The following is an 11305-nucleotide window of genomic DNA, read 5'->3' on the forward strand; positions in this document are numbered from 1 at the left end:
CTCAATCTCAGCTCCTTCTACTCTATAACATGCAGCCCGCAGTTAGGACAGCATCGTCAACGGGGCAGGATCCCATTTAAATATATACATTTGTGCATCACAAGACTGCCACTAGGGGGAGCAAACTTAAGAATAATTTATACATTTCCCATTGAATTCAATAGCGGTGATTTACAAAAAAAATGCACCGGACTTCTGTCGCAAAATGCATTAAGAAAACTGCTATGAAACGTTCACCAAATTTACTATGACTTTTAGATACTTTTTCCACCTACCGAAATATGTTGAGAAAATGGGTCATGGCCTAGAGGAGTGGCTTAGAGGAGTCATAAAAATGCACCAAATACAAACTGCCTGATTGGCGTCAGATATGCCAGTCTTAGTAAATATGGGTCAATGTGTCTAAAATGTCTTCTTACTTGTGCCAAATATAATATTCCACGTGCACCATTTTGAAACATTTGATGAAACGTGCTCCCTTTCTATCCACTTGTGTGTCACTTTTGATAAATCTCTTCCGATGAGCCTGTATAAATGTGTCTGCTTCCCCTGGTGGCAGCCTGAAAATGTCTCACTTAAGGCAAATCAATGCAACTTTTTGTTTCATTTTTGTAAAAATTTGGATAAGTTGATTACATGTTGAGTTCCAAAATGAAATTTTGTGTTTGTTTTCAGGCTGGAAGTGATGGGGAAAGTATTGGTAACTGTCCATTCTCTCAGCGCTTATTTATGATCCTCTGGCTGAAAGGCGTCATATTTAATGTTACCACAGTGGATTTGAAGAGGTAAATGCCTCATCATTTAATATTTATAAGGCAGATGTATCATTGTCACGATCCGAGGCTGAACAACTGTCCTAGTACAAGAGTACCTCAGATAGCAGAGCCCTTTTTATAGTCCAGAGTGATCATGGGCTAATTGGTGATTTTTTACATGTGCGCGCACTGGCCCTTTAAGCCCGGGCGTGAGCGTGCGCGTGCAACCTACGGGACACAGCAGAGTGGAGCGGAAGTGAGTGCTGGCGTCTCCTAGGAGGGAGACGCTGGCCTGCACTCACCAGTCCATGGCCGCGGCTGTCGAGGGGTAAGTCAGAATGACGGTCTAGGGCCGTGGGCGTTACAATCATGAATTGTTGAGATCCCAGTGTTAAACAATTAAAGGGGTTCAACATTAACGTGACTTCTGACCCTGTGCCTGCAATGCCCATAATGGTCTAACAAAGTTACACTGATAGGTCAGCACCTGCATAGGAATATAGTGGAAATGAGCACATGACGCTCTATTCCTATACATGTAAGGACGTACCTGGATAAGACATAACCCTGCGAAATCTGTTATGGAATTTTGTGAATTCCTTAGGCCCTGTTCACACAAAGTTTTGTGCATGCCATTTGCCGTGGCCATTGAGCGCCGCGGGCAAAAATGCAGCGAAAAATGCTTTCTCTGCCTCCCATTGATGTCAATGGGAAGTCAGAGACGTAAACGCCCGTAGATGGGGCATGTCGCTTCTTTTTCCCGCGAGACGGTTTTTCCGCTCGTGGGAAAAAAAACGCCTCCGCCTCCCATTGAAATCAATTGGAGGCATTTTCGGAAGCTTTTTTTGCGCATTTTCCGATGCGGTTTCCACGTCAAAAAATGTGTCAAAACACTCCGTGCGAACTGACCCTAAGAGTGAATTTCTACCTTTTAACACAATGTTGTTTTTATGTCCAAAAATCTGTGCTGAATAATTTCTTATTATATCTTTATAGTCTCTTTTGCTTTGTTTTTCTGATACAGAGCTCCAAATCCACTGCATAAACATATTATCAGAAATGATAACTTGTGTCTGCCTATAGTCACCACTAGGGGGAGCTTAGGAGCTTACTGCATGACTTTTATATTTCTAAGTCAATGCTAAAATAGTATGCAGTAAACTCCTAAGCTCCCCCTGGTGGTGGCAGCAGGCAGACAGCATTTTATCATTTGGAGCTCTGTATCAGGAAAATAGAGCTCTGACCGCTATAAAGATTAATTATTAAGGAATTACTCAGTACAGAAATTAGAATACATTTAGATTTATTGTTCAATGTTGCAGAAAATGTGCCACTAAAATAAAGAAATCATCAGAAAATATATATCCCCCTCTTCTTTCAACTACTTACAGAAGTTTTCACACAACTCCCTAGTCATATCTGTTTCCAGGAAAGCTGGGTGACAACTGGTTGGCTGCAAATTCAGTTCACATATCGTTTCTCAATCCAGCTTTACTAAAGTCCTGAATGGCAAATTTGCCGAGTTATCCAGCGCTACCTCACCACTCATTAACTAGGCAGATCTGCTGTTCAGGAGGGTTAAGATTATATTGTTATTACTGATCTGTTCCTAAAAAAATAACAGTTGCATATAAATAAATATATATATACTGGTCTGTGTCTGCAATAAATAGTAAATTAACCTCTCCCAACAGGAAACCTGCAGACCTACATAACCTGGCACCTGGAACAAACCCGCCCTTCATGACATTTGATGGGGAGGTGAAAACCGATGTGAACAAAATTGAAGAATTTTTGGAAGAAAAATTATCAGTGCCAAAGTATATTATATTTTATTGTGTGTATATATATATATATATTTTTTTAATGGGTTTTCTGGGACTGTAATATTGATCCTAAGAATAGGCGATTAATATCTGATCGGTGAGGGTCCAACTCGCAACACCCCCGCCGATCATCTAAATAAAGGGGCTAGCGAGCACCACTTCCACTTTAATGTTTATCCAGGCACACCACCATACATTTGGTTGTGGATATGCCTCAAAAGAATGGGACCAAGCTGCAGTACCAAACACAGCCACAAATGAATGAATGGCACTGTTCCTCGGTTTACATTAAAAAGGTAGTGCCGCTGGTGCACCGCGGACCCTTCCTTCAGATGATCGGCGAGGTGTCAGGAGACAGAACCCCACCAATCACATACTGATGACTTATCTTAAGGATAAGCCATTAATATCTGCTACTCAATATCTGCCAGCTACTCTGAGGAATTATCTGAGGAGCCCTTGTCTTAGGAGTCAGCGACAAGGACAAAAGTGTAATTTTGGGGATAGTATAATGTTGCTGGCACTATAGAAATAATATAATACTTGCCTAATTTTGAAAAATGACTTCAGGGAGATAATGTGTATGCACAAAATGTTCAGACATAGGTCTTATCCTGAAATCGCCCCAACTTAATGTCCTTATAACAATATTAGTGCCAGCCATAGTGCCCCCAAAACAGTAAGAGACACAGTGCCCCCCATAAAATTGACAGCCACAGTAGCCCCAACGGTCTCCTCAATATAGTGACACCAACGGTTTCCCCATAACAGTGACAGCTACAGTTCTCCCAAAATTGTAACTGCCAAGTGCCCCATACAGTGACCTTTCTCTTACCTGGGGCTTATGACATTATTGGTGGTTCACTGATGGCAGCCGCCACTGACATGTGTCCCTGCTTTTATAGGGAGTCTTCCTTACATTCCTGGAGAGTCAATATGTATGAGTAATGAGTAAGGGTATGTTCACACGACAGCGTCCGTAACGGCTGAAATTAGGGGGATGTTTTCAGGAGAAAACATCCCCGTAATTTCAGCCGTACCGGCATGTGCAGGCGCTTGAACGCCGCGTCTATTACGGACGTAATTGGCGCTGCTTTTCATTGGAGTCAATGAATAACGGCTCCAATTACGCCCCAAGAAGTGACAGGTCACTTCTTTAACGCGGGCGTCCATTTACGCGCCGTCATTTGACAGCGGCACGTAAATATACGCCTCGTGTGAACAGACAAACGTCAGCCCATTGCTTTCAATGGGCAGATGTTTGTCAACGCTATCGAGGCGCATTTTTCGGACGTAATTCGGGGCAAAAACGCCCGAATTACGTCCGTAATTAGTGTGTGTGAACATACCCTTATAGTAACAATAATAGTCATTGGGATTTAGTTATTACCTAATGTACATTATATGTCATTGTACAGCATAGAATTGTGATTTATATATTTAATATGTTATTTTAAAGGTTTCCCAGATTGGCCCCAATACACCCAGAATCCAACTCAGCAGGGAATGATGTGTTTGCAAAATTTTCTGCCTATATCAAAAATCCCCGGAAAGATCTAAATGAAAGTAAGTACAGAATTTATATTTAGTGCCTCATGGGATCTAAATATAGAAGGGTGGGCAACATATGGTATGGTCGACTGTGGCAATATATAGGGCATGCAGGGGCATAGTTATAGGGGGTGTAGTGGTAGAACTTGCCCCTGAGCTCTGGTGCAAAAACACCTCTGCCACATAAGAACACATCAGTAATATAAACGGCCCATGCTGGGCCCTGATACATATGTTGCACTGGGCCCCAGGACCTTCAAGTTACCCTATTGAGCGCATGTGTCATGGCTAACAACTTACCTGCGTGATTGGGAAGAGAATGTGATATTTGATGAGGAGGAAAAGTTCTGGTAGAATCTCTTGTATAAACGATGTGATGAGCCCTGATGGTTATCGGAAATGTTTTAATATCCCTGGGAACCCTACAGTAATTTTACATTTTCACAGTTTCTGAAGAAGGGGTATTCCTATTTTATTCACAGGATATGCCATAAATGTCTGATAGATGCGGGTCCCAGCTCTGGAACCAACACGTATCTCGAGAAAATGGGTTCACTGACCCCCTCTCCACCTGGTGAGGTGGCCACTGGCTACCACATCCAGCTGGAGACTCAGTGGAGAGGTGGGCACAAGTACAGAAACAGCGTAGCACAACAAGCTCGGCCTTTTCCGTACTTCTAGTTACCTCTCCACTGAGTCTCAGCCTGGATGTGGCGGGCAGCAGGTGGGGCAGGGATCGGAGACCACTGTTTTTTTTATATAGATGCTCTAGGACCCGGACCTATCAGACATTTATGGTCTATCCTGAGGATGGTTGTAGTATAATAAATAATTGAATAGTTGAAACAAGTAAAAATAATATGGCCCAAATAATAGTTCCATACTGTGCCTAAAAATATCACCATACAGTGCTAAAAGTACTGCCATAGAGTCCCAATAATAAAGCTATAATGCCTAAATAATGCAGCACAAGGTCATACATGCTATAGAGGCAGACCATGTGGCTACTTTGGGGCTCTTGGAGATAGGGCACCCAAACTTGGTAGTGCCCATCCCCTTTGCTAATGAGTGGCAAAAACCTGTCCAGGAATCCCTTTTCCAAAGAAACTGTATATTTTTTTCTATCAAGCAAGGGGGTGGGATATGGACGCAAGAAATGGAAAGGGTGTGAAGATAAAAACAAACATCAGACCCCTCTGTCCTTCGTGGCAAAATTTGTCATCATAATGGAGGGGGGCCCATTTTGATCTTTGCTATGGGGCACCCTCTCCTCAGATACAACAGCTGGCATAAAATACTATTCACACGAGGTAAAGTCAACGATACATAAGATATGTTTGTAAAGAGTACCAGGGCCGAAGTTTACATGTAGATGGGTGGGAGGAAGCCCCTAAATGGAGGGATCCCAGAGCAATTGCCTGTTTTTATAATCCAGTTTTGTTAAGAAAATTTGCTACTTATGTAATTTTATAATATAATCCTTAGAGGGTATGTCCCAATTTGAACACCATTTTACAGCTAATATATAGATATAATTACATAACAATTAACTTTGTACATACATTAATTTACTTATCCTGTACCGATCCTTAGTTACATCCTGTATTATACTCCAGAGCTGCACTCACTATTCTGCTGGTGGTGTCACTGTGTACATACATTACTTATCCTGTACTGATCCTGAGTTACATCCTGTATTATACTCCAGAGCTGCACTCACTATTCTGCTGGTAGAGTCACTGTGTACATACATTACATTACTTATCCTGTACTGATCCTGAGTTACATCCTGTATTATACTCCAGAGCTGCACTCACTATTCTGCTGGTGGAGTCACTGTGTACATACATTACATTACTTATCCTGTACTGATCCTGAGTTACATCCTGTATTATACTCCAGAGCTGCACTCACGATTCTTCTGGTTGCTATTGGAAACAGTCAGCAAGCTTGTTGTCAGACACACCCCTAATAGCTTAGCTAAAGTCCCATAATGCAATAGAATAGTTTGTCTTTCCTCCATCAGATTACTGAGCAGTGCCTGGCGTAAAGAATAAACTTCCCTGAATGCAAATTAATAGAGTAAACTCTGTGCAGTGAGTGAGTGAGGAATACTGGGAGATTTCAGCTCTGAAGCCTGCAGCATTGTAAATGCAGCTCTGAAGTATAATACAGGTTGTAACTCAGGATCAGTACAAGTAATGTAGAGTATTTACATCGGGACTGAGCGTCTTGTGCAATGTCTCCAGACACTTTCTATAACTAGGTTCTGGCTTAGAATTTCTTGTGTGAATTTTATGACAGTAATTTGCTATTTTTTGTCCTTCTTTAGCTTTAGAGAAAAACCTGCTTAGATCCCTAAAAAAATTGAATGACTTTTTGAATTCACCTTTGCCTGATGAGATTGATGCCTATTCCACGGAGGAAATCACTGTCTCCAATAGGAAATTTTTGGATGGGAATGAACTCACGCTAACCGACTGTAACCTGTTACCAAAACTCCACATTATAAAGGTTTGTTCCATAATTCACGTTCACTATGCAAATCCATTTATCACATTGTTTGTTTTTATTCCCATCTGGATTGTATCTCATGTAGACTATAGGGCAGTGATTCCCAACCTTATCTCCGTGAGGGAACCCCTGAAAAATGGTTTTATTTTTAGGGAACCCCTACTTGTATTCCAGGGATAAGCTTGTTATGGGGCAGGTAAGACATATAATCCTTGCACAGTGCTATATTCTGGCTGAAATCAGTTTTCCATCTATTAGGATGCATTGGGTTCTGCTTGTAAACTGATCCATCATCCAGGTCACGGCTACATTAACCAGTTCAGGTCTGGGGTACATAGAACATGACTATCGACGTGATTTTTTTAGGGGTCAGTTCACACGTTGCGTAAATATTGCAGATTTTCCGCAACAGAATTTGTTGTGGAAAATCCACAGCAAACACAGTAACAGCAAAGTGGATGAGATAAAACAAATCTCATCCACACGCTCCGTAAATACTGAGCGGAAACAACACTCAGAAATTTACCTGCGGTGCGAAATTTTATTCCGTAGCACGTCAATTGTATTTGCGTAAACGCTGCTTATTTGTTGCGGGTTTTCCCCATTGTCTTCAATACAGAGGTAAAACCCACAACAAATAGCAGTTGTTGCTTTTTTTGCGACAAGTTCGCAGCAATTCTCAAAAAAACACAACTTTGCAAGAAAAAATAATCTTATACTTACCCAGGGGTATGTGTTTCTTCCTCCAGTCCCGCCTCCTGGGATGACGCTTCATCCCATGTGACCACCCCTGCAGCCAATCACAGGCTGCAGCGGTCTCCTGGGATGAATCGTCATCCCAGGAGGCCAGCCTACTATTTTTCCGCAACGGACATTCCGGGCAAGAAACACCACCACCTTTTGGTGCGATTTTCACCCTGAATTCCCTACGGCAAACAGGGCGGAGACGCTGTGTGCTTTTACGCAATGTATCCATCCCATGTGAATTCAGCCTAGCATAACACTGAAATTGTTTTGTTTTTTTTGGACTGGCGTTTATTTAACATTATTTTGATATATCACATGTACATTTTAGGGTAATTGTCTCGTTGCTAGTGGTTCTGTTTCTGTTAGATCAGTCACAGTACCACCTGGACCAATAGAGATTGTGCTCAATGGGTGTCTGGCAGAATCTGAAAGCCGGGCATCCGACATTCAGTTGTCCGATCGCTCGGGCAGGAGGCTTAAACATGCCATAAATTTAAAACATTCGGTCCTTGAAGGGTTATTTAAATATAAGACATTTATGGCATATTCAAGGGATATACCATAAATGTCTAAAAGATGTGGGTCTGATTACCCCTTTAAAGGGGTTTTCCACTACTGGACAACTGATGACCTATCCACCGTACATGATCTGTGGAGGTCCGACACCTGGATCCCGCACCGTTAAACCGCTCCGGCTATCTCCGACCACCGGATGTTAGGGCCCATTATGCTATGAACGGAGCCGGAAGCAGTTGGCTCCGTACGTAGCACAACGGCCGTGCTGCCCAACTGCAGCTCTGCTCCTATTCACTTGAATATTGCAGCACGGCCGCTTTTCAGTGGCTGGAGCCAACTACTTTCAGCATGTACGTCAAGTGCCCGGAGGCAGCCGTAGCGGCTTAGCGGTGCGGGGTCCAGGTCTTGGACCCCCACAGATCATGTACTGATAGGTCATCAGTTGTCCAGTAGTGGACACCGCCTTTAAGACTTGGAAATCTTTTTTTTTTGTACTTGTAGTTTATAATATTTTTTCCTTAGGCTTCGTTCACATCTGCGTCAGGGCTCTGTTCACTTTACAGAGGAATTTTTTAATTCCCATTGACAAAATTTCTTTCCGGTATAATTTGGTGGCAGTTTTTTTTCCAAAATGTTTTTGTATTTCAATGTTTCCTAGATGTATAAAACTTTTTGACTAAAAAATACTTATTTATAGTAGTACTAACAGTAGTTATTTACTACCGTACCTGAAATGGCTGGAAACAAAAAAAAATTTAGATCAATTTGACTTTAGTGTGTTATTAAACATTTTTTTATTTATTTGTGTGTTTGTGTTTTACTTTTTTTTATTTTTTTAATTTTTCTTCACTATGGGGGCTGCCATTTTTTTTTTCCATTTCTGTATGTGTCGATTAACGACACATACAGACATGGAATACGGCACATACAGTCCCATAGTGAATGCGAACGGGGCCCGTTCCGTCCACTATGCTGTACGCCGTCTGTGTGGGAGCGGCCGGCGCATGCAGTCCAAGTTGAACTGTGCGACGTCCGGCGCCATTTTCCTGTGGACCGGAAGTCGCGGCCGGACAGTAAGATTACTACTTCCGGTCGCGGCTTCCGGACTTGTGCACTTGGAGCGGCGGTAGCAGACGGAGCGGACGGACCGGAGGGAGCGGCGGCGGCAGGAGCAGGTAAGTTATTTCTATGTATGTTCGTGTTTTAGTGTGTGTTTACTACTGTATGTTAACCTACTACACTGTGTGTTAGCTCAAAAAATGGCGACACACAGTGTAGGAGGTTTGACCGTTCAATCCCCTCGTTTCTCCCGGCACTAGCCAGGATAAAGGAGGGGGGTTCTGAGAGCTCACTAGAGCGAGTGAGTTTTCTCAAATTTTGCAGCATAAAGCAATGTGGTTGCTTTACCACATGCAATGCTGCAATTTTGGGAATTGCTCTATCTAGTGACCAGCGCTGGGAAATATTATAAATTAGAATCTAATTTATAATATTTCCTGACTCGTGAAAAAATTAAAAAAATTAGAACAATGTTTAATCACCTACACACTAACTGTTTAACAAAAAAAAAAAAAAATTTTTTTCTAGCGACACTTTCCCTTTAACTAGTTTCTCATTGTTTTTTTATAGGTTGTTTGCAAAAAATTTCGGAATTTTGAAATCCCGGCAGAAATGACTGGAATCTGGAGATACCTCAAAAATGCTTACACCAGAGATGAATTCACCAATACGTGTCCGGCAGACTATGAGATTGAATTTGCATACTTCGGAGTTGCCAAACGAATTAATATATAAAAGAATATTGCTGATTTCTTAAAATATTCCACATGCAGTATTGGTTCAACACGGGACATTTGTCAAATCCAGATGAAGTAGATAGAATATCACTTACCATATTAACTAGAATTTTATTTAGTTAGGTTGACGCAACTTTTTCCAACCTGTAAATTTCAAATTTATATTTGAATAATTCGCCATAAATATCCAAATTTATTCTATAACTGTTTCTAGGCAATGCACAACTATGTTCTGCACAGGGGGTGAGCAGCCACTTTGTGAGCTGAATCAATATTAAAAGGCTTTACCCACCCCAAAAAAAAAAATCCCTAGTAAGATGAATCAGACATTTCCGAGTTGTATCTGTTTCTGTAAAAGCAGGGTGACAATAAATATGGCCGCCTTTCAAGTGAATTACCACCTTTAAAGACCATGTCGATTTTAGGTCCAAAATTCTGTTCTGATTAACTTCTTAAAAAACATAAATAAATAAATATATATATATATAAATATATATATATATAGTGGTCTGAGTCAGATTTCCTAATGCAGAGCTCCAAATCCCTGTGGTTATCTGCAGTTACCACTAGAGGGAGTCCAGGAGTTCACTACATACTATTAATATTGAGTTCAATGTACAAACAGTATGCAGTAAGCTCCCTCTAGTGGTGACTGCAGGGAGCCAGAATATTAGCTTTTAACCCTTCCACTCTCAAGGACATATGTAATGCATCATGACTTTAAACAATTACCATGACTAAAATATAAGAGCTATAGGGGGAGATACAGGAACTTTTCTTCATGTTATCACCCCTCTTATCAATCAGAGAGGATATGTGTTCTCAAAATTGCATGAAGGCGCCAATGATTCGTCACAATATATCAGGTGTTTACTTTCAGAAAATAAATGGATATAGGGGCATAAGATTATTATTTTTTTTATTTTATAATTCAGGTTTTGTGGCTATATTTGTTATACGCAGCTTTCCTAGAAGCAGCCAGAACCAATGCTGTTCTTTCCAAAGAGGAGCTGTCACCTTTCCTGACGCGTCTGTTTAGTAAGTACTTGTATTCCTCATAAAATAATAATTCTGGAGCATATTTTCTTAGAACTCTGCGTTGTGCCGTTCCTTTGTTATTCCTCCTAGAAACTTCTGAATACATTGACAACTGGGTGTTTCCATACCACTTGTCGAAGGGGTGTGTCCCTACACAGTCTCACTCTGTCAGCACTGATTGGACAATGTCAGACTGTGTAGGGACACACCCCCAACTGGTAACACCCAGTTGTCAATTCATTTATACGTTTCTAAGAGGAATAACAGAGGAACGGCACAACATAGAGTACAAAGAAAATATGCTCCAGAATTGTTATTTCATGGGGAATACAATAATTTACTAAAACAGACATGTCAGGCGAGGTGACAGGTCCCCTTTATGTTTTTTTTTAGATGAAAAATGCTGTAAGTTTTTGGCAGTGAGACCCAAAACATAAAAGATACACTTTAGTGACATGCCACCTGGAACCGGAAAGTGCCAATAAGTATATTTGAGCCATAGGGAGAATTACCTGGGGGATCTTTATGTATTTTTGTAACAACTGAACACTAGTGCTTTGTT

General features: G+C 41.2%; 1 protein-coding gene across 1 annotated transcript; it reads left to right on the top strand.

Annotated features, from left to right (window-relative positions):
* The first annotated feature begins 678 nt into the window (after window positions 1-678).
* CLIC6 (chloride intracellular channel 6) lies at window positions 679-10722 on the top strand. The gene is made up of 5 exons (XM_075850984.1): window positions 679-785; window positions 2450-2575; window positions 4041-4147; window positions 6465-6646; window positions 9539-10722. Exons 1-5 carry the CDS (start codon window positions 730-732, stop codon window positions 9701-9703), a joined length of 636 nt encoding a protein of 211 aa, XP_075707099.1. The 5' UTR covers window positions 679-729; the 3' UTR covers window positions 9704-10722.
* The last annotated feature ends 583 nt before the right edge of the window (window positions 10723-11305 follow it).

Source organism: Rhinoderma darwinii, chromosome 2 (assembly GCF_050947455.1).
Source record: "Rhinoderma darwinii isolate aRhiDar2 chromosome 2, aRhiDar2.hap1, whole genome shotgun sequence".
In the NCBI taxonomy this organism is placed as follows: Eukaryota; Metazoa; Chordata; class Amphibia; order Anura; family Rhinodermatidae; genus Rhinoderma; species Rhinoderma darwinii.

Coding starts and splice junctions, on each gene's coding strand:
- CLIC6 (XM_075850984.1), top strand. CDS start 730: ATGATCCTCTGGCTGAAAGGCGTCATATTTAATGTTACCACAGTGGAT. Junction 2,576..4,040: donor GAAAAATTATCAGTGCCAAA/GTATATTATATT, acceptor GTTATTTTAAAG/GTTTCCCAGATTGGCCCCAA. Junction 4,148..6,464: donor CCGGAAAGATCTAAATGAAA/GTAAGTACAGAA, acceptor GTCCTTCTTTAG/CTTTAGAGAAAAACCTGCTT.